The sequence below is a fragment of the Dermacentor variabilis genome, chromosome 6 (assembly GCF_050947875.1).
Source record: "Dermacentor variabilis isolate Ectoservices chromosome 6, ASM5094787v1, whole genome shotgun sequence".
Taxonomy (NCBI): Eukaryota; Metazoa; Arthropoda; class Arachnida; order Ixodida; family Ixodidae; genus Dermacentor; species Dermacentor variabilis.
In genome coordinates, this window is record NC_134573.1 from 195,957,084 (window position 1) to 195,984,884 (window position 27,801).

The 27,801-nt window shown below is 43.9% G+C and overlaps 1 protein-coding gene across 7 annotated transcripts in view; it reads left to right on the plus strand.

The window, feature by feature from the left end:
• The window catches only part of LOC142586040 (E3 ubiquitin-protein ligase SHPRH), a 444,374-nt gene that overhangs the window by 138,450 nt on the left and 278,123 nt on the right, over nucleotides 1–27,801 (plus strand). For all 7 annotated transcript variants that reach the window (XM_075697266.1, XM_075697267.1, XM_075697264.1 and 4 more), the window contains 2 exons: nucleotides 4,141–4,235; nucleotides 9,311–10,397. In XM_075697266.1, the coding sequence (XP_075553381.1) occupies nucleotides 4,141–4,235; nucleotides 9,311–10,397 (1,182 nt within the window). The remainder of the gene's footprint in view (nucleotides 1–4,140; nucleotides 4,236–9,310; nucleotides 10,398–27,801) is intronic.

The window sequence follows — 27,801 nt, forward strand, 5'->3', positions numbered from 1 at the left end:
TTCTAACAACTGGTTTCATTTTTGAAGAACTACTTACTTAAATACCCACAGAACTGCGCGATCTAGAGAACAGAGCACGCCTACAGTGCATATGATACCCGCTGATCTGCGCGATCAAGTCAAAAGAGCAACGTCAATATTACATATAACACTTGTGATAAAAAAAAAAAAAAAAAAGAAGGCGTGGACAAAAGCCACCCAGTCATACTAAAAACAGCAAAGTGCATAAAAACAACCACTTACAATAACATGCGTTAAAGTTGTGATGATAGAAGCGAATTTTCTTTATCTAACAATGAAACAGAAGGATGGCTGATGCATTTTTCTTTTTGTTTTTCAATCCAGTATGCTTCCACGATTTCCCTAGCGGTTTGATTCCTATGCCTGTACAAAAGGTCTGTGCTAGTAACACAAGGGGAGCAACCATGTTCTTGGCAATGCATTGCCAAATGCGTACTAGGGCGACCTTTCAGGCTAGACAAGTGCTCCCTTAACCTAGTGTTAATGCATCTCCCAGTCTGCCCTACGTACACATGACCACACGTCATAGGAATCTGGTAAACAAAGTTCTTCGCGCAAGCAACAAATTGGTTCTTGCGCGGATGTTTAACAGTGCATTCTTTCTGTACATCATCCTTACTTTCGAACTTCTTTTTAACCTTGGAACACACACTGCCTATTTTGTTTTTTGCCGAAAATACCACTTTTACTTCATAACTACCAGCCACCTTCTTAAGTCTGTGTGAAAGGCCGTGCACATACGGAATCACTGAAACATTGGAATCTCCATCCTTCTGCCTTTGATTCTTTGTGCATTGTCCTTTATTCCAATGTTTCAGTGATTCCGTATGTGCACGGCCTTTCACACAGACTTAAGAAGGTGGCTGGTAGTTATGAAGTAAAAGTGGTATTTTCGGCAAAAAACAAAATAGGCAGTGTGTGTTCCAAGGTTAAAAAGAAGTTTGAAAGTAAGGATGATGTACAGAAAGAATGCACTGTTAAACATCCGCGCAAGAACCAATTTGTTGCTTGCGCGAAGAACGTTGTTTACCAGATTCCTATGACGTGTGGTCATGTGTACGTAGGGCAGACTGGGAGATGCATTAACACTAGGTTAAGGGAGCACTTGTCTAGCCTGAAAGGTCGCCCTAGTACGCATTTGGCAATGCATTGCCAAGAACATGGTTGCTCCCCTTGTGTTACTAGCACAGACCTTTTGTACAGGCATAGGAATCAAACCGCTAGGGAAATCGTGGAAGCATACTGGATTGAAAAACAAAAAGAAAAATGCATCAGCCATCCTTCTGTTTCATTGTTAGATAAAGAAAATTCGCTTCTATCATCACATCTTTAACGCATGTTATTGTAAGTGGTTGTTTTTATGCACTTTGCTGTTTTTAGTATGACTGGGTGGCTTTTGTCCACGCCTTCTTTTTTTTTTTTTTTTTTATCACAAGTGTTATATGTAATATTGACGTTGCTCTTTTGACTTGATCGCGCAGATCAGCGGGTATCATATGCGCTGTAGGCGTGCTCTGTTCTCTAGATCGCGCAGTTCTGTGGGTATTTAAGTAAGTAGTTCTTCAAAAATGAAACCAGTTGTTAGAAAGCGCTCGTCCTTGTGTTGCCCCTATTCTTCGTCCCTGTTTGTTTGCGCACAAAAAGTATAAATATGAATATGTTCCAACTAGGCCGACTCGCAGTTAGTCTTGAAGATGTTTGCATCACAACTGAGCCGAGAAATCTATGAAGCTTATTGTATAAAAATGCAATCTGGCAGCTGCGTAAGCAGCTCTTTATTGTCATTGAGCGATAAAGAGTTAAAATATTTACAAGCAAATTTGTGGCACTCACGCCCGCATGCCAACGTCGAGTGATGGCTGTCTGATGATTAGCAAGTGTGATTATGTTATTTGTATAAATGTGGGATTTCCCGGAGTAAACCTTAGTTGAAGTTCCGTGCCTGTCTTGTGTGTTCCTTCTTTGTCCCTTGTTTTTGTGCGGTTACATGATGCATTCCAATTTTATAATGGACCCTGTACGTCAAGTCTAAACTAGAATATGCTTCCATGGTTTGGGATCCCCAAACTAAACAGGACATACAAAAGCTAGAGATGATACTAAGGAAAGCTGTCAGATTTATTTATGGGAAATATAAAAGCAGTGACTCCCCTACTAAGCGTATTTGTGATAATGACATTCCAACATTACAAATGCATAGAAGATATGCTCGCACAGCGTATTTGCATAATATACTAAAAGGTAAACAAGACATACTTATAGCTTCATATGTTGAATCCTTAAGTACTTGTAGGACTTGCCACACACATGATCATGTGCTGAAACTGATTTTTTCAAAAACAAAATGCATTTAAAAAGAGTTTTTTCCCATGGACGATTTCTGACTGGAATGCCCTTTCTAAAGCTGTTTTTGATGCCACTGTCTTTTGCAAGGCACTTGAACATATGCTGTTACATTAGTCTGAATTTATGTTTTTACAGGTGCAGAGATATAGCCCTGTTCATTTGTTAGTGTGGATAATCATATTTCCTAATTTTTTGTTTATTAGTGCTGTATTTCTGGCACCCATATTTTTAAAACTTATTTTTTATATCATATTCCACTGCTGCTTGGGCCAATTTGACCTTCAGTACTGTGAAACAATAAATAAAAAAAAATAATGATCCACAGTTGTTTTTGACTTGCTGCTTAGGGGGGCCTATGATCACTATTTGGTGTTTTTATCAGTATTTCCAGCACAGCAGTACCTAACCCTTTCAGGGTTGATTTTTTTCACCATATGCGACCTCCCAGGGTCAATTCTTTTTATTGCAGATTTAAATTCTTCAGAGGGACCTATTTCGAAAAAAAATTACCATAATTTTTCTAGAGTAACCGTAAAGTGAGAAAAAAAATATTTTGCGTTGGTATATATGTAGTTTATTCATGAATAACAGCAATAAAAAAGGAAATAAATTTATAAGAATTAAAATTTTGATGTAATGTTATACACATAGTAGTTCAAGGCTTAGAAAATGTGCACATGAGAATATTTCCCAAGTCTCAAATGTTCCTGCTCTTACGCTAATATTTATGTCCGTAGTGGAATCTAACTGCCTAGGTGAGCGCACTCAAGAAAACTGTGGTTGTATGCCCGTCAAAAAAGCAAAACATGTGACAAACTTCCGCCAACCTTCATCTTATCGCAAACCAGAGGCCATTAGTTTTTGCAAGTCTCCAAAAAAGGAAACGCATGCACGGCGGCATCCTTCGTATGCGCATCCCTGTAAGCAATAAATGAGCGATTAACAGGCGGTTGCCCTTTGAGCGATTAGTAACGAGACGGTCATCAGTTTTGCGAGTGCAAGAAGTCGAAACCGCCCGCGGAACGAAACCCAAACTAACTGCCGCCCACCCGCGCCTGCGCCAATGCACGAGCGGTAGTATATAGATGTGCCGCAGCAAACAAGTCAGCTCTAAAACAAACCATGCAACGAAAACCGAAAGAGGGAGGCGCGAGAAAAAATTTTCCTGTATTCCTGCATAGTGGCAGCACATGCGTGGAAAGAAAAAGTTAGAAAGTTGATGCGCTTTTTAAACATACAGATGGTGCTGTTAATATACGGCATCGACCATTTTGGACTTGTTTGCGGTGCCATAGGTACCGTGTTTGCGGTGCCTGAAAGGGTTAGACTGAGGTATGGTGACAAGGCAAGAATTGTTATTTTGAAATCTGTTTCATTGTGTGTGTCACATAATCACCACAGGGTTGAGCCCTGTAGATGCTAAGCTTTCCTTAAAAGTAATAAGAAAAGTTTGCTGAATAAATCAGTGATGGTCCTTTCAATTTGTCATAAGCATGTGATATGTCTATACACACATACACAATTTGACAAGCACAGGCTCCTTTGCCCTTGCCGTCACCTTTGTTTTGTGCTTATCCCTTATACGCAAACAGAAACGAATATTCAACAATTTTGGATAGTGAATTATTGAACTGAATGAAACAGCAAAAACTGTTCAATTTGTATTCTAATTTTCTAATAAAGTGAAGTGAAGAATATTTTGCAAACAGCTGAGGCTTACTGTGCAATATTATGTGCCAGCTTGACAGTTCGTGTGAACTTTTCTCTCCGCAGTTCATTAACTATGGACGAATTGTTGGCATCGCTGATCAAAAAAACAACAGTGGAATGTGAAGAAGCACATCGACGAATGGTGTCAGCTATGAATGGTAAGCACTTTTGTGATCCTATCAAGAATTGCTCTTGTTTCTCCTATGTTGTAGGTAATGAAAACAAAATGTGCACTCTTGTACAAAGTGTGAAACGGTGACCATAGTAACAAATGCACAACTTTGCCCAATGTGACGTGCTGTGACAGTTGCAGAAAAACATTTGGATCAGTGGACAAACAATATACTCATCATTGCTCAGTTGAAGCTGTGCTTTGTCATCAAATATTATGGTGCTTTCTCAGATGAACTTCTGGAGTCTGACCTTGAGGAGGTCGAGGGGGCCCACGCCATGTGGGCAATTCCAAGCTTGTGCTTGGATGATTAGCCCAACTTGGTCATCAAGGATGCCAAGCTGGGCTAGTTGCTTGAGCAATGTTTTGAGGAAAATGGTGCAGCAACAGGACCTATAAAAAGAAGAAAAACGATATCAAAACAACTCGGTGCCTGTGTTATATTGTTTATTTTATTATTATTTCATTGGTTCTGTTGCTGTGCTGTTTTTCTAAAAAAATTATCAAGTACCAAACATTACAGGTTTCAACATCATACTGCCTAGTACTTCCCTTTGCCAACGGCTGCATAATGATGGAACCATCCTGTTCGGCGTTAGAGGACTCCAGATTTCGCTGTGTCTTCAGTTGTGTCCTGTGTTTCTCTGCATGCTACTGGCTTCATTGCTTTAGGTTTGTGTTGTACATTATGGCACACACTGCAGTGGGCGTCTTCTAATGCTCGTACAGCTATGGCTTTCCTGTGGTTGGAGCTTTAATTTCCACTAGACAGTCTCCAGTTCATAACTACTGTGGTACTTTCTTTTTCTCAAGTGTTTATTGTTCTAATCATTTTTTGTGTTTTGCTTTCCGAGAGAAGGACAGCCAAGCACTTCTCCGATGTACACTGTGAAAGTCAACTGTGTAGTAATATAACTTATTACATGACACATTGGTCATGTTTGCAAGGTACATTAGTCCAATAGCCAGCACCATTCTACTTGTTGTAGGTGTGCAACCATTATTAGAAGTCCTTGGTGTACCGTCAAAGAATGTGGGATCACATGACTGCAGCGTAGAATTATGGACTGACATGATAGCCAGCATGCCAGCGTAGAAGGGTTTATATCTTACAAAAACCGCGCATGCTACACAACACAGTGGAATAGGAACAGGCATGATGAGTGCTGACTAACAACTGAAGTTTATTTGAAAAAGGAAAAGTTATAAGTGCGATGGTAAATGCATGCGGTATCTGCAAACAGACGATGGATAGCCATGTGCATTACACACACACATGTGCTGTCTCAGGTCACAGTATGAGCATCGAGATGCCTAATAAGTTTACTGGCTAGACCCCCACTCTTTTGTTGGCTTTAAATGTCCTCTTGACGTTTGGAGTTTTTCATCTTAGCGCCTTTCTTTTTTGCTAGCTTTCCCAAAACATAGATGTTTTTTTTTCCACTTCTTGTTGCAGGGCACGTGTACACACGTATAATTAAGAAGTGCGTACTAAGCCTCATTAACAGTCTCGTGTACAAGAGTCACATAGCGAGTGAAACAAGGGCTCAGATTGCCACAGCAATGTCACGAACAGCTGTAAATGATTGCGAGTATGCTTATTGGCCTCACAATTGAAGAAAAATTTGTCCTGGTTAGGGACTCGAACCTGGGACCATCTGAGTAAACCCGCAAGGTGGATCCACCTCGCGGGTTTCCGCAGAACTCTTACGTCAAAGCCTTGTTTTGGCTTCGAGTTGTTGACAAATTCGACTTTGCCCTGCCAGCTGCTAGCCGCCTGGTTAGCTTAGATGGTAGAGCGACTGCCCCGGAAAGGCGGTGGTCCCGGGTACAAGTCCCGGACCTGGACGAATTTTTCTTCAACCGTGAGGCCTTTCTTTCGAGGAAACCGTATGGGTTTCCTTTGTAGCAGTTGCTATGTTTGGGTGGACGCCTTATTTTCCCTTAATTAATTACCTGAAGTTGAGTTAACGGAAGTATACTGCACTGCCCATGTTTGCTGTTGGAGCGCTGGAAAGGCAATGTCAATTTTCTCACGGGACTGCAGCCACGAATTGAACAAAAATGAGCATTCCTGATACAATCACACCACATGCTGGACAATGCCAGCAATGAAAGACGCGTGCAAGCTGCACTACGCTGCCACTTGTGGATTCGTTTTTGGGGAGCCCTAGTGTTGTGCTGCGGCTGCTCTTCTAAACTGGTGCTCTCGCACCAGTTTAGAGAACTCTCGCAAGAAGTGCAGGCAAATCGAACAGACCATTGTGGTATAGTGTCACCCCCTGCTAGATCTCTGTGTTATCATGCATTTATGTTTTGTAGTAGTCCAGCTAGATGGCGCACCCCCCTTCTGTCATGTGACGAGCTTGGACCAATCAGGTGGCGAGTGGAGTCTTTTTTAGTAATAAACGGCCGCTAGCCGGCTCACTCCGGAGTCCGGTTTTCATCAGGAGCAGTTAGCTCCGCGTCTCCCTCTCTGCGTCAGCGCTCGCCACGCGTTCGCTGGGCGCGGGCCCCCGCTTGCCTGCCGCTGCCGACACAACAACCATGTGTTTCAACTCGGCTGGGACAGTTATGGTGCCGTCTTGTAGAGCCCTGCTAGCTGAGTTTGCAATGCAGAGACACCACAACAGCCAGTTTTGTAAAGAAAAAACAGTCTGCCTCAAACAAGCATGATAATGGGCTTATTGGATTAATGTGTGAATAAATTTCGACGTAATTTGAACACAACATGATTCCTGTGATGTGTTTCTTTATACGTATCTTCCTCCAAGCCCTTGTTAAATGTGGTGTGACATTGAGTCGATTCTATTAATTTGAGATTTTTCAACACTATAGGCACCATGAGCATGCATTGAAAAATGGAAAGCATTTCCTTGAATTGAAATTGTTGTGAAATCAGATTTTGCTAAATATAGGTTTGACTGTATGTCAGTGGAATTGTGTGTGCAATGTGCGACTGATGCAAATTCTGTCTTCTGTGGCACTAAGTAGATAGGAGTAAGGGTAACCATGTATGAGCTGACTGGCTCCCTATGTGCAAACTTGGTTCAAAAGCCACATGGAATGGGCCACATCCTGGCTCCATACGGCTCTGGGACAAAATGCTGTCGTATTCAACAAGCAGGCCATGTACAAACCTAGAAGGATAATGATGTGCAGATTGGTTGAATTCAGCTGCAAATGTTTGCTGTAGTTGATGCTGTGTAATGGAATGCACTGCAGATGTTGCTACATGTATACAGTGGTAGCCATCACTTCAATGTTTTCTATTTTGGGTGAAAAACGCTATCTTCTCCATAGTACGCTTATTACTCTAGCAAGACAAATGCAGTGAAACCTCGTTAAACCTTAGTTGGCCGGAGCTCGGAAAAAGTACATACGAAATGGTAGTACTGCTTAACCAAAATAGCATGAGATTGCCCACTTACCTGTCAAAAACGGCACTCAGAGAGCCAGGTGACGGGGCGCTTACGTCTATAGTGGACCAAATAAAGTTGTTTCACTCACTCACTCACTCACTCACTCACTCACTCACTCACTCACTCACTCACTCACTCCACTCACTCACTCACTCACTCACTCACTCACTCACTCACTCACTCACTCACTCCACTCACTCACTCACTCACTCACTCCACTCACTCACTCACTCACTCACTCACTCACTCACTCACTCACTCACTCACTCTCACTCACTCACTCACTCACTCACTCACTCACTCACTCACTCACTCACTCACTCACTCAGAGAGAGTGCGATGGAAGGGGAAAAAACATGCAGTATTTATTCACTTCACGCGACAATAGCGTTATTTTCAATTGATGCTGCAGCAGCCCAGCAGCGATGACAGCGGCCTCAAACTTACTGAAGCTGCAAGCCAGCTTTTCAGCCAGCCCCACTTCTCGGCAAACACTCGCCTGGCAGATTCCTTGTTGGCGTTACGTATTCTCTGTGCATACACACAGTAGCACTGCAGAAGTCGCGGGGCGCCTTTTTCATTGCGGGGTGCTGTTCTCGTCACGACAATTGCATTCATGAGGCTGATGTAATGTGCAGCTTCTGCCACTGTTGGGCCTGAATCGCCCGTGCTGTCGCTTTCCATGTCGTCCTTATCGCTGTCGCCAGTTGACACTTCGGCAACAACAGAGGCAATGATGGCAAAAAGCCGAACCTCGTAGCCGACATCTCTTCCCAGTCGCAGCAGCACTGCTGAGCAACTTCTTCGCATTCCAAATGCCACACACCGTAGTCAACAGCAGATCCCTGTCGCGTGCCAGCGCCGACTTTTTCGTGTTACGTTCAATAGCAAGAACGATGTCTAATTTTTCTTCTATGCTGAGCACCCGGCATCTTTTTTATCCGAGCTTCGGCATGACGGGAGTCCTTGATTGCACGATGCCACAACGCTCTCTGGCATGGTGCTGAAATGATGTTGATGTTGATGTGGCTTCACGCTCAAACGCACAGGGTGCTTGGAGGCCATTGTTCCGATCTCTGAGGCTTGTTCTGTCGGGCTGCCCGATGGAGACGATGCACTGCCGTGTTTGCGCGACGAAAAGTGGAAACACTACGTGTTAACAGATACGTACGCAATGAGCTGGTACGGTTTATGCAGATACAAAACACATTATGTTCAGTGGCAGCTGAGTTGGGGATTTGACTTTACTACTTTAATGTGAAACTACTGTTTAAGCGGGTACGGTTTAACGAGGTTTTACTGTACTTGTAAACAGTCACATATAGAATGATAAACTATGATAAGTTGATGCTTGTGTGGCTTGCGTTCTTTTACTTATTTCTTTGTGTGCTTGTGCATTTATGCACTTTCCCAGCATGACATCTAAACATGATCCCCAAAGCAGTCTTACTATAACAGTTTTTTCTATGTTGCAAGTTGCTCTGGGATGTTTCTAGACTAAGGCCAGTTGCACTGATTTTGTTTATAAGACAAGTGGCCCACTGGCTATGCCAACCTTGTCTTAAATATTTCGAGGAGTAATAATTTGAAGTTTTGTTGCCATGAATTTTGAGTGATTTTGCCTACCTGCATGTTACAGGAATCGCAGGCATCCACATAATCCGGGATGAAAGGAGGGAGGCCGCCGATGCCTACAGAGAAGTGCTTTGGTCGGTGAAGGATCACAGCAGGAACATCAAGACAGACCGGCTGCAGCAGCTGCATGCCCTGCACAATCTGGCCCAGCTGCTGGATGCTTGCAGAACTGAGGGAGTGATGCCACTTGACCACAGTGGGGAATGCTTGCAAAGCAGCCAGGACACCAAAATTCAGCTGGATTTTGTTACACGTTTATCAACGAGTACTGCAGGCACTTGTGCCTCAACATTGGGCAGTGTTCAGAGTGCTGGTGACTGTGGTCCCAGAAGTTTGGTACCTGATCGTATGGGCAACACTGGCATCTTTGACAGTGCAAGTGAGCCTTCAGATGGTACTGCAAATGTAAGTGAGCCTGATGTGACAAGCGCCATGTCTGTGTGCACTGCAGGTGGAGATAGCTATGATCCTACATCCACGCTTGGCTCTAGTGAACTTGCTCATCCTGCTAGCACAGTGTTGGACAGTACTGCGATTACCAGTAGCTGCAACCCTGAAAGCAGTGCCCAAAACTGCAGTCACAGTAGTATGATTTCAAGCTGTGCTGAGTATGCTGGTTGCCGTGATAATGCAAATGTGTTACCAGGGGTGGCTGTGAACACTGGTAACTGTGGTTCTGCAAGAAACCCTGGTGTATTAGATAGAACTTTCTGCACCAGTGTGCCTGCTGTTGCGTGGACAAAAAGAACAGCTGATTTAATGAAGTCGACAACTTCTATCACTCCGAAAGTTGCCTACATTCCACAGGCTCCTATTGATGACCAGCTCCACGAGGAAGCGGCTAAGTTGCGAGAGTCGTACCTGGAAGGCTACCTGACCACAATTCACGCTACGAAGAAGCATTTCATGCAGGCAACCCAGGCAGTTAAGGAAACAGTCAACAAGTTTTCACTCCCCAAGAAGCAGCCGTGGTGGAGCACCCTCTTGAATGCAAGCATGGAAAGCAATAAAGATGAATGGCTTGTTGGGAAGATTAAGGATGACTTGGAAGCAAAAAAGTCGAATGTAAAGTCTTCGTCAGTCACCGACCAGTAAGTGCTTTTTACCATCTAAGGTGTGCGCAGCAAGACTGCAGATATGGGATGTAAGAGAAATGCTACTGAGATTGGAACACTAGATAAGTCAGTCTTACCTTGAGCAAAGGCCAGATAAGCAAAGCTGCCTTAAAATGCCTGCACTGGATCCCTGTGACATCATAGGTGTTTACAGCCTCTGCTTGGGGCTAGCCGAGTTCACCAGGAAAAAAACAAAATGTAGCTTTTAAAAGTAAGCGAGGACTAAACATGGCAAGCTTTCATAACTTTTCCTGCACTGAAATGGCCAAAACACTTGATGATGCAATGCTGTGAGACTGATGGCTCACTGATGCCGTTTCCATAGGAACATTTTGTCTCTATTTTTTTTTTTTACTAAGCAGCCTTGTTTTGCCAAAGAAATGCAGCAAGAGTTTTGGAAACACACTTGACCAACACAAATCGATATTGTTTCCATTTCAGCGATACACACTAAAATCATGTTTTTACATGCAATAGGAATACAGACAATGCTGCAGAGAGCTGCTGAAGCTATGTGAATTAAATTTTTGCAGCTGGTATTTGGATAGGTAAAAAATGTGCCAGCATGCCCACAGTGTGTGCATTGCTTTTGTCTCTTACCTCCCAGGTTTTAAAGCAAATAGCATTCTGTGCCTACTTCAGCCGTTTTGACCCTGCCTGCCCGTGATGATGATGATGATGATGATGATGATGATGATGATGATGATGATTATGATGTCTTTTGATACGTATGCGTAATAACCTGTGTGCAGAAACTGACTGGTTGCCTGCTGATTTGTTCATGTTATTCCGTTTTGAATATTGGCAGCTGAACGAGTAAATTGGTGCAATAAAAGACACAGACACAAGAAAGGGAGACAAAGGCTACGTTATGCAATACCAACTTGCTCAACAAATACCGTATTTACTCAATTCTAACATGCCCTCGATTGTAATGTGCAGCTGTTTTCTGTGACGAAAAAAATAAAAAGATGAAAACCTCGATTGTAACACGCACCCGTTTTCCATGACCAAAAAAAAAGGGTACAATACCGCGCATCTCGTGCTTTCATATAGAAAACTATTTTCTCTCTTTTGGAAAAAACATATTTATTCCCAATACACTAAAGTTGCGATGAATAAAAACACAAATGACAGTGGCGTACCTTGCCACCAAGATTTTCACTGCGCCGGTACGAGTCTCGTAGGGCAATAGATATCACTCGTCGTTGCTGTCAGACAACTCCTTATCGCTATCAACAGACCAAAGCATTTCATCCTCAGTGCCATCCATGGCATTCGAAATCCCCATACTTTTTGAAGGCCTCGTTGACCATGGCAGATGGGATCGTGCACCATGCATCTTTCACCCATTCAGCAAAGCAGCAAAGTCCTGCAGCGAGGCAGGCTTCATTTTGTTGGTGGGCGTGAATTCGTGGCAGCCACTGACAAGCCATTTAGTGTAGAGCGCCCGAATTCTATCTTTCACTGGCTTGTTCAAACAAACATAGAGTGGCTGGAGCTGCAATGTCATGCCACCGGGTATCATGACAAGGTCGGCGTTGCATGCAGCCAGCTTGTCTTTGAGGTGCTGGTCAAGGTGACACTTCAACACGTCGAGCACAAGCATCCCACGCAGACCCAAACTGCCACCGGGTCTCTTCCGCCAAACGTTATCAATCCAGTCAGCGACCAAGTACGTGGTCATTTTCATTTGTGCGCACAATCATGCCACTCGGAAACACGATTCCTTTCGGGGGCATCTTCCGTCTGAAGATAAGATACGGGGGCAGCTTGTGCCCATCCGCAGTGCAACAAAGCGTTGCGGTGACTCTAGTTTTTTTGTTGCCAGAAGACAAAACGCGCACTTGCTTCGCCCCCTTCTTTTCAACGGTTGTGGTGGCAGGCATGTCAGAGTAGAGAGGCGTCTGATCGGCATTTCAAATCTGTCTGAATTGGTAGCCGTTTCTATGGCGCAACTTCAAAACGTACCGCTGAAAACTGTGTAATTTCTCTTCATATCCTTCTGGCAATTTTTGGCATATCCTTGTTCGCCTTCGAAGAGAAAATCCTTTTCTTTTCATACAATTTGATAACCAGCACTTGCTCGCTTTGAAGTTACTCTGCATTAGCCCTTTCTGTGGGGCTAACTGCATCGCCCGTACTTTGAGCAGATTGGTCCTCACAGGCCGCTATGCTGCTCGCTGCTCTGGCACATATTCTGCGAGCAGCTCTTCTATTTCGGTGAAGCAGCCCTGCTTCGGTCCACTGAAACTTTTCCTTGTTGCTTGCTTTGCTGACGAAAATATTCTCCTTCTGTTTGCGCCAGTCCTGCACGCAAGTTTCGGGAACTCTGATCGCCCGTGATGCGGCCCGATTTCCATCCGTCTCGACGCACATAACTTTCTTTTTAAATTAGGCATCATGGTGGACTTGGCGTGTCTTCACAGTTGGCACTTTCATGCTGATTGAATAAACGCAGAAAATGGGAAGACAGGTGGTAGACTGTGACAATGGCAATGACAATGGACCACAACGTCCCTGCCACGGATCAACTGCTGTGAAGGGCCGATTCGTCCAGTAAAGACGGCTACTATCTCATCATCTTTGGTCGTCGTTCGGGTGGCTATTGGTGCATGCGTGCTCCATAGAGAAGTTGGCTACGACGGCGGCGCCACACCAGCATACTTAAAAGACCCCTGAAACGGTTCGGACAAATTTTGTAGACGCGTAGGGTACAGCTTAAGTAGAACATTCGCACCACAATTTAAGTGAAGCATTACGTATTAATGGAGCTACAAGCGATTAGAAGTTACCCTGCTCCCTAGCCATGCTTTTCCTCCTCAACTCGTTCGCTGAGTGAGGGGGCTAAGCTCCGCCTTCAATGGTGCTGCCTCATGATGCGACGTCACATCGTCCACTTCCGTTTGTTTTGGAGCCCGCCCCCGCACGCGCGAGACCTCTCCGCTAGCCGCTTGGCTGTCGACCCCAAGCGCAAGCTATCAAAGCAGCGTGCGTTGCGAGCATACTGTCGTAGCGCCGAACGTGTCTGGTATTCCGGTAACCACAGGCAAGCTGGTCATTTCGGCAAATGACTGGAGGCATAAACTCAAGCTGATGAAGGAACTTTAGCGTAGACGTACGTGCGCGGCCTGATCGGTCTGCACGGTCCAGACACTTGTTGGTGCAGCGCTTAACCAGCCAAACAAAGCGCTAATATTGCTCTAACCAAGTGTAAAACATTTTAAACATTTATAAAAACAACGTGTTGATGATTACACTCCTGCGAAAAATACACACCAGGAGCAAAGAAGAATACACTTCGTTGCTGCTACTGTGTATGGTTGAGCTCTGTGCCACCAGGTGGCTGCACCATGCAGACCATGCCCTTCTGCTCATCTCATGGCTCATCCCGTTACGGCACAGTCAAGCGGCCAGACTCTGTCCCCTTGCGCTTGCATTTGCCCTAATACCGGACTTGCAAAACGCTATTGCGTTAGTAATCTTCCGGTGTAAAGTGACAGCCACAAACGCGCAAATCCTGGCGCCGATTAGATAGCGGCAGTCTGATGCGCAGCAGCCAGTTCGCTCGTATGCTGCCTTGCAGAGGGATACGATGTCACAGCTTGACATATTGCCAGTCGCTACGTTTGCAGTCCACAAGGCAACAAAGTCGAATCATAGTGCTCGCGAAAAGACTGAGACCGACTCTGACCGCGGAGCTCTCGTCAAAACTGAGTACGTTGTACAGAAGCAGACGGCCATTGCTGTTTGCCGGAAGTGCTTAAGTGTACTGAAAAATTGTTCTTGTGCATTCTCTTTATGTTACTTTCTTTTTATAAAAACAAATTAACTAACATTCCAACTATTACGAAGATCATTTGTTTACCATAAAGTTGGAAAAATTATTGATCACGCACCATGGTCAGCCAATCGAATAGCTCGCCCCACTGACGTCATATGGGTGATTTCAGTCATATGTGTAGGGGCGGCTTAAAATTCCACCGAGCAGTGTGCTGTGATCGGCAGCGATGTGCATTTTTAAAGCCTTAAAATAAATTACACGCTTTACGCGGAGTACGTAGATGTGTCAATTAATGATCAGAAGGACCTACTCTAACGACTCAGCACGTTTGTAGAAAATCGTCAAAAGCGTTTCAGGGTCCCTGTAAGCAGGACGACAGCCAGCTGCGACTACAGTTCGGTTACAGTGCACAGGGAACACGGACTTAATCTTTTCCTGTTACACTGCAGGTGAGGCTACTCGCTATCCTCAAACAAATCCTTACTATTCTTGCACTGTTGCTGAACACAATATGCGCCCCGAGTGTCGTACTGTTTCTCTTTGAACTACTGTGCGCTATCCTTGTATCCTTACCCTACTTGTCTTAGCTGCCCGCTTTCGACCTAGTTATGACTAAGGACGCCAAAGATTTTTTTAAGGCCCTTGATGGTTTGAAGCGCGAACTTCGGGCTGACCTAAGGGCTTTGAAAGAAAGTGTGAAATTCTGCAGGGACACATGTGACGGGGTAAATGATATTAAGCAAGCGTTGAAGGAATTGCGAAAAGAATTTCACGGGTTACTGAAAAGAAATGAAGAACTTGCAGCCGAGAACCGCAAATTGAGCAACAGAGTCAAAGAGCTGGAGCAGCATCAGAGATCTAACAATCTGGAAATTAAGGGTGTGCCAACAGAAGGAGATGCTACAGAGCTCGTTAAGAAAATTGGCGTCTTCTTGGTTGAGCCAATCGTTGATACAGATATTGACGTTTGTCATCGCGTCCCTGTACATAACTCGGAGGGGAAAAACAAAGTGGTTCGTTTTGTCCAGCACACCAAGTGAAATGTAATCCTGCAAAAAAGGAAAAAACAAAGGTTAACTACGAAAGACCTTGACTACGGAGGAGAAGGTTCTCCGGTATATGTGAATGAACATTTGACCGTTTTAAACAAAAGGCTTCTGGGGGCCGCGATCGCCAGAAAAAAGTCTGTAGGATGGAAGTTCATGTAGTGCTCTGGAGGGAAAATTCTTGCTCGGAAAGACGAGGGCTCGGTTGCTGTCAGAATTGCTAAACAGTCTGATCTGTAGAACATAAACTAAGGATGATGGTGCACCCACCTGTTCTACACACTTCAGAAAAATGATGGCAGGACAAAATGTTTGCCAGTACTACGATTGCCAAATTTTTAATCAAAAGGACAGGTCAAACAAAAGACAATTTTCAGTTATACATATAAACATGCGAAGCCTACAAAACAAAGTGGATAGTCTTGAAATACTTTTTCAGTTCCTAAACATTAAGTTTTCTTCAATAGTATTAACAGAAACTTGGCTAACACACACAGACACGGTACCGCACCTTCCTGGTTACAAGTGCATAAGCCTTAGTAGGGATATAGAAAGGGGTGGTGGTGTAGCAATTTTTATAAAGGAAGGTGTACAGTATGAAGTGCTGAGCGACCTGACTAGATGCGATCAAGTTATTGAAAGCCTGCTTGTCAAATTGTCGAATGTCACTGTTGGCACGATCTACAGACTGCCCGCAGGCAAATCGATGGAATTTATCGACTTCATCGACAATGCTCTTTGCACTTTACAGACTGTAACAAGATCATTTATGCTTCTTGGTGATGTCAATATAGACACCATATCAGATGGTCCATGCGCAAGAGACTTTCATGACATACTAAATTCCTATGCCTGTTCTAATCTGATATCAGTGCCAACCAGGGTCACAGTAGATACTGCCACGTGTCTTGATGTGTGTGTCACCAACATAGATGATGCAAATGTTATGGCTGGTATTCTCAGATATGACACCAGCGATCATTTGGCAGTGTTCTGCTTGGGCTTTCCTTCCGAGAAAAATTATGTTTTTCCTCAAGAAAATATTTTGTATCGAGCAGTAACTGATGAAACCTTGATGACGTTTCATAACTATATAGCAGAAGAGAACTGGGATGATATGTTCAAGCAACACAATGCCACACTGGCTTACCAGGTCTTTTTGATGAAATTTCAGCATTGCTACGATTTGGCCTTTCCACTCCGAGAAAGTGCCCAGAAAAGTAAACGGATTAGAAAACCATGGGTTACTAGTGAGCTGTACCGAAGAATAAAAGGGAAAAACCGAAAATTTCAAGAGTTTCTTAAAACCCGAGACCAATGCGTACTGGATGAATTCAAACAACTTAGAAACAAATTGAACTGGGATCTAAAATACGCAAAGTCCAGTTATTTCCAAACTAAATTCCAGGACGTTCAAAATGACAGCAAAAAGACGCGGGAGCTACTAAACAACATATTAGCAAGAAATCAAGCTGACTGTGGTGTGAAGGAAATCTGCATTGACAACGTACTTTTAACTGGGAACAATTTAGTAGAAGCAATGAATCGGCATTTCGTTAAAGTAGGTGTTTATTCAGGATGGCATGGCACTTCCAGTGACTGCGTATATATAAATAGCTTGATGGAGTCAATCATGCTTGTCCCTACAACGTCTCATGAAATTGAAACAATAATAGCAAATCTAAAAAACCAAGTCGCTTGTGGTGACGACGGGATAAAAGTTTTGCCTATTAAGCATGTGGTATGCTTGATAAGCCCCATATTATCGCATATAATAAATCAGATGCTTCTTAGTGGAGATTTTCCAGATGATTTGAAGATCGCAAAAGTTGCACCTGTCTACAAAGGCGGTGGTGAGACCAACATTAATAATTACAGGCCCATTTCAGTTCTGACAGTGTTTTCAAAGGTATTTGAATACGTCATCAATCATAAGCTAAGCGGTTTCTTTAATAAACACCGAGTAATAACAGAAGCTCAGTACGACTTTCAAGCAAACAAATCAGCAGAGATTGCTCTCGTTGACATAAAGGATAAGATAATTGAAAATATAGAAAAAAATTGCTCACTCTTGGCTTATTTATAGATTTCAGCAAAGCCTTTGACACTGTTCAACATAAAATTTTGTTAAGAAAATTAGAAAAATATGGTATTAAAGGAGTGGCAATAAAACTAATTCGGAGTTATCTAGAGAAACGTTATCAATATATACGTGTTAACAATTGGTCCTCCAGCAAACTCGGAGGTACAACAGGGTGTACCCCAGGGCTCTATTCTGGGACCCCTACTCTTTCTTATCTATATAAATGATATTAGTATAGCAATACATGGATCCCAGCAATTAATAATGTATGCAGACGATACTAATGTCTTTTTCACCGGAGAAACCATGCAATGTTTAGTGACGTCTGTTAATGACTACTATATACAGTTATCTGCATGGCTTCAAATTAATCACTTGAGTCTAAATATAAGTAAAACAAAGTATGTCATTTTTAAGCCAATTAATAAACATGACTGCTACCCGGTTAACATTAGATTTGAAGGACGCTTGCTGGAACAAGTTACTGAACAAAAGTTTTTAGGTGTCTGGTTTAACCACAACCTCTCATGGAATACTCATGTTATTCAACTAAAATCAAGCCTTTCTTGCACCATTGGGTGCATTTACAAAGTACAACATCTAATACCGAAACCTATAAAGGAGGCACTATACTATTCACTGGTTTACTCTAGAATGAGCTATGTAATCTTGACTTGGGGAACCACAACAGCTACTAACTACTACAAACTTAATGTACTACAAAAGCAAATTTTGTGCATACTGGAAAATTTTATTAAAGGCAACAAGCAGTTATTGAGAACACAGCCATTATTTACCAAATATAACATGTTGAAGGCTGACCAGGTGTACTACTTTAAGCTATTGCAATGGATCAATATATACAAGTTACATATTTCCGCAGTGCCCAGCTCATGTTCATACAGTACCCGAAACCCAAAACGAAAAATGCCGCAAGTTAGAACCAACTATGGAAGGCAAGCATTATCTTTTCAAATAGCCAATGCTCCAAACAGAAGAGATATGCAAGTGGACTTTAATAAAGGTGTATGTACATTTAAGAAATACTATAGGAAGTTTCTTGTGAACAGTGACATTATGTTTTCATTATTGTAAATTACCTCAAAAAATGTGCTTTGTTCTCCCTTGCCATGCTCCTCTCAGCTACTGCAATTTTGATACATGGCTGTGAAATTGTGCTTGGTTTCTGTGTCTTGGTTTTTGTGATGAGTGCCATGGCTATGAATGATGTTGTTGAACGTGCTGACTGGTAACTGAATCGCTGTGTTCTGTATTTATGTTGCAGGCATTATGTTGCGTATGTATATATTTTGTACCATTTATTTGCTAACTTTGTATTCGAGCAGTGACTTGTCCGCCTTTTTAATATTGCCCACTGTCTGAACCTATGATGTCTGTCTGACTGAAATTTGTTGATGCATTTTGTCTGTGTGTATTGTGCAAGGGGGCCGGGGCCCTTGTCAGGTGTTCTGTCGCCTTTAGCCTCGGCCCCCTCTTAGACTGTGTCTGAAGAAACAATAAAGAAAGAAAGAAAGACTGGGGTACACCCAGTGCCTGGTTACACATACAACATGGAGGTATGCACATGGAGGAAGCTACAGCAGCTAAGCCAGAAGCGCGTATGAGGCGGCCATTTTTCGAATGCCGATGGCAATATGGTAACCCGGATTTAGGGTTGTACTCGATTCTAACGCGCATGCAATTTTTGGACCTGTTTTATCGGAAAACAGGTGTGCTTTAGATTGGAGTAAATAGGTAATTCTTCCTGAATATTGGCCAACTGTGTGCGTTTACATATATATACCATGTGACCCATGTAGCATGTGCAAAAGCTGAAAAATATGTAAGAGCCAAGTAGCTGGACAGAACCAAGGTAATGTTGTTTGCCATTGCTTGGAACAAGTCAGGTGGTCTTGTGTACACCTAATTACATGATTCATCATCATCATCAGCCTGGTTACGCCCACTGCAGGGCAAAGGCCTCTCCCATACTTCTCCAACTACCCCGGTCATGTACTGATTGTGGCCATGTTGTCCCTCCAAACTTCCTAATCTCATCTGCCCGCCTAACTTTCTGTCGCCCCCTGCTACACTTCCCTTCCCTTGGAATCCAGTCCGTAACCCTTAATGACCATCAGTTATCTTCCCTCCTCATTACATGTCCTGCCATGCCCCATTTCTTTTTCTTGATTTCAACTAAAATGTCATTAACGCGCGTTTGTTCCCTCACCCAATCTGCTCTTTTCTTATCCCTTAACATTACTCCTATCATTCTTCTTTCCATAGCTCATTGCCTCGTCCTCAATTTAAGTAGAACCCTTTTCGTAAGCCTCCAGGTTTCTCCCCGTATGTGACTACTGGTAAGATACAGCTGTTATACACTTTTCTTTTGAGGGACAATGGCAACCTGCTGTTCATGATCTGAGAATGCCTGCCAAACGCACCCCAGCCCATTCGTATTCTTCTGATTATTTCACTCTCATGATCCGGATCAGCAGTCACTACCTGTCCTAAGTAGATGTATTCCCTTACCAGTGCCTCGCTACCTATCGTAAACTGCTGTTCTCTTCCAAGACTGTTAAACATTACTTTAGTTTTCTGCAGATTAATCTTTAGACCCACTCTTCGGCTTTGCCTCGGCAGGTCAGTGAGCATGCATTGCAGTTGGTCCCCTGAGTTACTAAGCAAGGCAATATCATCAGCGAAGCGCAAGTTACTAAGGTAGTCTCCATTTACTCTTATCCCTAATTCTTCCCAATCCAGTTCTCTGAATACCTCCTGTAAACACGCTGTGAATAGCATAGGAGAGATCGTATCTCCCTGCCTGACTCCTTTCTTTATTGGGATTTTGTTGCTTTCTTTATGGAGGACTACGGTGGCTGTGGAGCCGCTATAGATATCTTTCAGTATTTTTTCATACGGCTCGTGTGCACCCTGATTCCGCAATGCCTCCATGACTGCTGAGGTTTCGACTGAATCAAACGCTTCCTCGTAATCAATGAAAGCTATATATAATGGTTGGTTATATTCCGCACATTTCTCTATCACCTGATTGATAGTGTGAATATGATCTATTGTTGAGTAGCCTTTACGGAATCCTGCCTGGTCCTTTGGTTGACGGAAGTCTAAGGTGTTCCTGATTCTACTTGCAATTACCTTAGTAAATACTTTGTAGGCAACGGACAGTAAGCTGATCGGTCTATAATTTTTCAAGTCTTTGGCGTCCCCTTTCTTATGGATTAGGATTATGTTAGTGTTCTTCCAAGATTCCGGTACGCTCGATGTCATGAGGCATTGTGTATACAGGGTTATACACAATTACATAATTAGTTATTACTAATTAATCAACTGCTCAAATATTACATTCAGAGCAAAAGTGTGAAGGAGGAAATTGTAGACCATCTTGAAAAATTTCTGATCCACCTTTCTGTTGCTCAATACGTGCTACGTAAAAGTTTTCATGTCATAAAAGATTTTCCCCAAGCTTGAAAGAAAGCCCGCAAAACAAAGAAGCGGGGCACTTTTCGGGGGCTATCGTGGGCTTCTTTTGCCATTCTATCGTAATGATGCTGTCGTCGTTCAATCGTGATTATGCCGCCGTTGTCATGCCATCCTCGTCATTGTGTTGTCACATACATGCTATCGTGCATTCTTTATCATACCATCATTGTCATGCTGTTTTTGTCGTGCCATTGTCGTCATTCCCACTTCTGGTTGTAGTCATACCACCGTCACCACCCCATTGTCACCATACAGTCGTCATCTCGCTGTCCTCATGTCATCATCGTCATGTTGTCATTATTCCATCACTATAATTTAGAAATCTACATCTCATTGTCATCATGCCATCATTGTTATGTACATGTGTCATTTGATCAAAATCATTAATCATTTCATCGTCACTGCGTCGGCGTCATATGGTCGTCATCATGCCTTCATGGTGATGCACGACCTTGGCAAGCAAGTGCCATAGCAAAGTGGGACACGTCTGAATATGTGGCATATAGTCCAAGCAACAAAACTCGGAAGAATTACCAGTACATGTGTAAAATAAATGTGACTTCAGCAATATGATCTGTCGCTGCATTGCTTGATTGCTATTCGCTAGGGGTGTGCGAATATTCGAACTTTCGAATATTTTTCGCATAGCGTTTGCTATTCGATTCGATCCGTACCACATTTTACTATTCGAACTATTCGATCGAATTATTCGAACATTCGGAAAATAAATATGTTGGTTTCATATGCCAGGAGTCAAATCGCCATGTTTTTCAATGGAGCGCACTAGCCAAATTTTCGCCGCGAACCTTGTCGGGCCTTATCTAACGAAAGGGTCGAAGGCCACCACCGAAAAGCGACGCTGAGTTCGGCGCGGCAGCGCGCTGTTCAGAGAAGTGTGGAACGCAGCATCTGTCTGTAGTTGCATGGTGGGTGCCGCGACATAAGACACACGGCCAAAAATATGACGCCGTACATCGTTTTGATTCAGCGCAAAAAGATCCAAAGTGTAGAAACTTATTTTTGACACTTTTAGCCATTTCCACACTGATCGCCATCGCTATGCATGTTTTCGCTGCACGCCATCGAAAGCATGCGCACTCGTTCATCACTAACTCAAACTTATTGCACAACTCTCATTTCTTGTTCAAATACAAAATTTAGGTTTGCTTAATCTGTAAGTGGGGGCACGAACGAAGTGCGCTATCGAAATAAATTCTGCACAAAGTCACAGAGAAAACCTGCATATTTTTCCCAAGTCCCGCAACGAGTAGTGACAACTGCATAGGGTAGCGACAACTGCGGTCTTATTAGACCCTGTAGAACTCCGAAATTTCCAACCAAAGCAAGATCTCGTGCTCTGGGCATTTCGAAAAGTGTTATTCTTGAGTAATCTTGTGGTGCCGCAAAACCAGTCGGTGAAATAAAATTCCGTTAGCATCACCCTAAAAACGACGGAAATAGAATTTTTCCTAGTACCGTGCAAATGTTGCGCCTCTGCACAGCGGCTACTGGCATACTTTTGTTTTCATGCAATGGCTATGAGTGATGCAGTGCACAGTGATGCAGTGCACGCTGCCAACAGAGTAGCTAGAGTTCCGTGCGAATGCCTTTGTGTGCGCTAGTGCTACAGAGCCTTGCGCAAAATGCTGTGCCATTGTGCTTTTCTCGAACTTTGTGCGGGTTGGCTCTACTAGTGCACACCGTTACGTGACATACTTTCATCTTCGTGCCTTTGGCTGTGCACACTAGCTTGACAGAGTCCCGCGTGAGAACGTTAAGCGAACGCACTTTCGTTTTCTCGCCTTTGACTGTGCGCCAGGCTCAACATCGCAATGGAAGAACAAACCGAATCCGCGCCTGCCAACCGTAGGTGCAAGAAGCGCGATTTGGAACATTTTTTGAACAAGTTTCTCAATCCGACGCAGTCTGCCTCTCGGGTGGAAACACGCTGAAGACACAAACAGCAATGACCACCACTCTCATGAACCGTTTGAAGCGGTATAAGAAATTGTATGCAGAGTTTCAAGGTGCCGCTAAAGCAAACGCCGCTTCCAGTCAACCAAGCGTTGTCAATACTTTCAGAAAAAAAAAAGCAACGTTGCAGGAATCGAAGCGACTCGCCTTGGACCTGAAGATTGCCAGAATGATAGCACTCGACTTGCAGCCATATGCAATTGTCGAAGATCATGGTTTCAAGGACCTGTTGAATGAGACAGTTCCCGGTTATCAGCCACCATCAAGAACAATGCTGTCTCGCATGCTAGTGCCAAACATGTACGATGACACTAGGGAGCGGGTTCATCTGGAGCTGCACAAAGCATTCAAGGATGGCATTGCATCACTTGCATTCACCTCTGACATTTGGAAGTCATGAGAAAATGAAAGCTACATCAGCCTCACATGCCATTTCTTGGACCCCCTGTTTAAGCTGTTGTGTTACAACCTGAACTCTGCTCATTTTCTAGGAAAGCACACAGCAACTAGAATTTCTTCAATGCTTGAAGGTCTCGTTGCCGAATGGGACATTCCAGAGAATGCTTTTACAAATTATGTGGTCACTGTCAATGTGTGCAATATCAGGGCAGCCATGCATGCTCTTTCTTGGTCTGAAAAAACTTGTTTTGCCCACATCTTGCAGCAGGCTATCAACTATGCCAAGGAGATGACCCCAGGCCTTTCTTTTCTTTGTAAAAAATGCAAGAGCCATTGTTGGGCGTTACAAACACAGCCCAAAGGCACATGACAGACTGAATTGTTGCCAGAAAAAACTAAACAAGCCACCCCTTTGAATTGTTCAAGATGCTGAAACAAGGTGTAATAGTGAAGTTGCAATGTTTTTGAGGCTTGTAGAGCTGAGAGGCGATAACCATAGACCTTGTATCTGCAGATGAACACATTGAAAGCTTTTCAGCAACAGAATGGAGGGAAATGAATGAGTATGTTGCTGCTTTGAAACTTCTTGAAGGAGCAACAACCATAGCTGGAGCTGATAGCTGCCCAACACTCTTGGCTCTCATGCCCATCCTTTACTGCTTACGCACACACCTCAGCAATGCTGAGGCTCAACAGTTTGCGTTCTGCTAATTTGGCAAAGTGCCTGAAAACAAGATTTCCCAACTACAAAGATGACCAAGCAGCAAACTTGGCAATGTTCTTGGACCCTCGTTTCAAACTGGTGATGTACCAAGAGAATGGAGCAATGGGTAACTGGATGAAGAACTTGGTAGTTGAAAATGCACAAAAAAGTTAGTGGCGTACCGAATAGCACACAAGTGTCCCATGTGTTCGTGGCCCAGGAAGCTGTGCAATCTACCTTAGGATTGTGCAAAAAATTTTGACACCCTTGTAAGCCAGTGACAGCATTCACAGCCAGAAGCAGAAATAAAAAGATACTTGCAAGATGCGATTCTGGACTGAAAGAAGGACCCTTGCCGCTGGTGGCGAAAGCAAGGGGCAAAAGCTTATCCTTTGCTGGCTCGGCTTGCAAAGCGATACCTACCCATACTCGCCACAAGTGTGTCTAGTGAGTGCCTGTTCTCAGTGTCCGGTGCAGTTGTCAGCAGTAGAAGAGCATGCCCACTTCCTGGACATGTTGAACAACTCACTTTCCTCTATGACAACATGAAGTAATTCAAAAACTCTCAACCTCAAAACTCTCAGCCATACATTCAGCAGAACTGGTACACTGGGACTGTTCTTTCTTATGCGAACAACTATGTGAAAGTACATTTGCGAAAAATTGGTTGTGCAATAGATTTTTTTTTTCCAGCCATGTTTCCTAGAACTTTTCATCTATAATTTTAACTTGGCAGTATTCGGAAAAATATTTGCAAAATATTTGAAAATTATTCGATTCAATTCGCAAAATATTAGAAAAATATTCTATTCGATTTGCACTCAATTTTTAATATTCGAAATCGCTTCGCACTCAAAATTTTGCTATTCGCGCAGCTCTACTATTCGCATTACCGTTGACAGTGGTAGTGAGATGAGTTCTGCCCTAATTTTTCGACACTTGCTATACATTGTTTAGCGAAGCTAGGCAGACTTTTCTTTGTCATGAAGAGGTAGCTTATCAGCTAGAATCAACATTCTTTTAGCATCACTATTTATAGCCTAAATTCGAGCAGAAGGAGATGGCGGCAGTTATTCAGGAGCAAATCGTTGAATGAAATTCACATAATGAGCACATGCTCACAGGCACTCGGGGTCGCAGAGGAAGAAATTAGACACTTTGTGTCAGGACAGGCGAACACAGCAAGTTAGGGCTTGTCTTTCTTTATCGTTTAATTGTGACATATGGAAATAAATGACCACAACTAACTGAAGGCACAAGTACAGGAGCACTGGCTCTGCTTATAGGACTAACACTGGTGAACTGGTGTTTCATCTAAAAAATGGCTACTGTTCTTTGCTCCCAGCCAATAGCAGGCTGTGTGATATTGCCTTAGAACACTGGCTGTGCTAGCTGAGCCTTGTGATGAACAGCTGCACAAATGAGTGCACCACACATGGAGACATGGATAAGATCAGTAAAGGTTGCTAAGTTTAACAAATGCTTCAAGGCAAAATGCATAGCCCACAAAGTCAGCTTCATGGCAATATAGTCTTGTTATGTGGTAAAGTGTACGAACCCTGCCAGCTGCTACACCACCACCACTACCATCTTGTGCATATCTTTTTCTAAACATTCAGCATTTATAATCCCTCTGCATGTGCAATATATTAGTCTAGCATAAAGCTCTTTTAATCAGTGATGGGTTCAGTTCACGGGAAAGCCCGCGTCCGAAAGTCTGTAGGTCAAGTAGGCCTGCCTGAGTCTGATTCTGGTGAGTGTGAGTCCAAGTGAGCCCAACTTAGTAGACTTTTGGTGAGTGTGAGCCTAACTGAGCCCTAAGCAAAAAATATAATTTGGGAGCGAGTCTGAGTTTATTTTGTTGATTTATGCTTTTGATTTCTTTGTCCGCCCTTGCCCAGTGCAAGACTGTGCGCAATGGGCAAACGAAAGATCAACGTATGATTGAGCACAACCCATCCTTGTTCATCATTCAGGTGCATCAATGTCGTCCCCTGCTTCTAAAAAAGCAGCGGGCTGAGTGTGTTGTCAAATACTGGCCTCTTTCTTTGCTACAGACTAGAAGTTTGAGTTTGTGATTTGCAATCGTGGCTGAGTGGCAAAGTGCCCGTCTCAACTGCGGGAGGTCGCAGGTTTGAATCTCACTCTTGTAATGGGAAAAAGCATGCCCCCGGCCTGGCACCTGGCTTCCTCAAGGGTGATTAGCTTAGAAAAGGAGCCCGCGCCCTGAAGGCCTGTCGAAAGACTCGTTAGCACAACGTTGACCACTCGGTGAGTGGGGAAACAGAGACGTGTTGCTGTGTCCTTGAGGTCGGGACAAGCCACGACGACGAAGTCAGACGTGCGCCGAAGCTGTAATGCGCCTGCAATGTTTGAGCGCATAGTGGACACAGTTCTGTGCGGTTTGAAGTGGCACACATGTTTGTGCTATCTTGACGACATTGCTGTTTTTGCTCCTGACTTCACCATGCACCTTCAATGGCTCTGGTCTGCTTTAACATGTGTAACAAACTCAAGGCTGCAACTAAACCTCAAGAAGTGCCGGTTTGCTGCTCGGTAGTTGACTATTCTAGGTTACATCGTATCCAAGGATGGAATTCTCCCCAATCCACCCAAACTTCTTCCCGTCGCCGAATTCCCTAAGCCAATCTCTGTCAAAGAATTGCGCAGTTTCATTGGTCTGTGTTCCTACTTCAGACGCTTCATTCACAGTTTCGCTTCCATCATATCGCCCCTGATGAAGCTACTTAGAAGCAACGGGCCCTTCACTTCGTGGTCATTCGAGTGCGACGAGGCGTTCACAAAGCTCGGTCGTTTGCTAATGTCTCTGCCAATTTTGCGCCATTACGACCCGACAGCCCCTACTGAGGTGCACACAGATGGCAACGGGGTTGGCCTCGGTGCTGTTCTTGCCCAGCGCAAGCAGGGGTTTCCTGAATATGCTGTGGCTTATACAAGTCGTACGCTTACGGAAGCCAAGACCAATTACACTGTGACAGAAGAAGAATGCCTGGCCATCATCTGGGCTCTCACCAAGTTCAGGCCTTATTTGTATGGCCGTTCATTTGATGTAGTCACGGACCACCATGCACTACGTTGGCTGTCATCCTTGAAAGATCCCTCAGGCTGTCTTGCCCAATGGGCACTTCGCCTGCAGAACTACGATATCCACGTGCTCTACCGCAGCAGCCAACAGCACTCTGACGCCGGCGCACTCTCGCGCTCTCCCTTGCCTGACAACAATGCCCGCTGCTCCACATTCCTGCTTGCTGTTTCTTCCATCGACTTTCGCACCATCGCTTCCGAACATTGCAAGGACCACTGGATCACTTCGCTGATAGACTTTTTCTTCGATCCATCGGCACAGCCAATCACTTGCGCGTTACGTTAACCATTTAGCCCACCATTTCACTATTCGCGATGACCTACTCCACCGACGCAATTGCACCGCTGATGGCCACCAGTGGTTGCTAGTAGTACCCTGCAGTCTGCATCCTAAAATATGTATGTCATTTCACTCGGACCCACAGTGTGCACACTCGGGTGTATTCAAAACTTACGAGCGCATTAGACAACGGTACTACTGGTGCAATATGTACAGTTGTGTTCAGAAGTTTGTTCACTCATGCCCCGATTATCAGCGTTGAAAATCCTCACCACGCCTCTCGCCATCTGGTTTGCAAGCGTTACCTTGCCCCACCCAGCCATTCGAGCGCATCGGCATCGATTTGTAATGCCCATTTCCCCTGACATCTGCTGGTAACCACTGGGCCATCGTGGCTGTTGACCACCTCACACAATACGCTGAAACTGCCGCTCTACAGTGCACGATGTTGCCTCTTTCCTGCTTCGCCGATTCATACTGCGTCATGGTCGACCGCAGGAGTTGC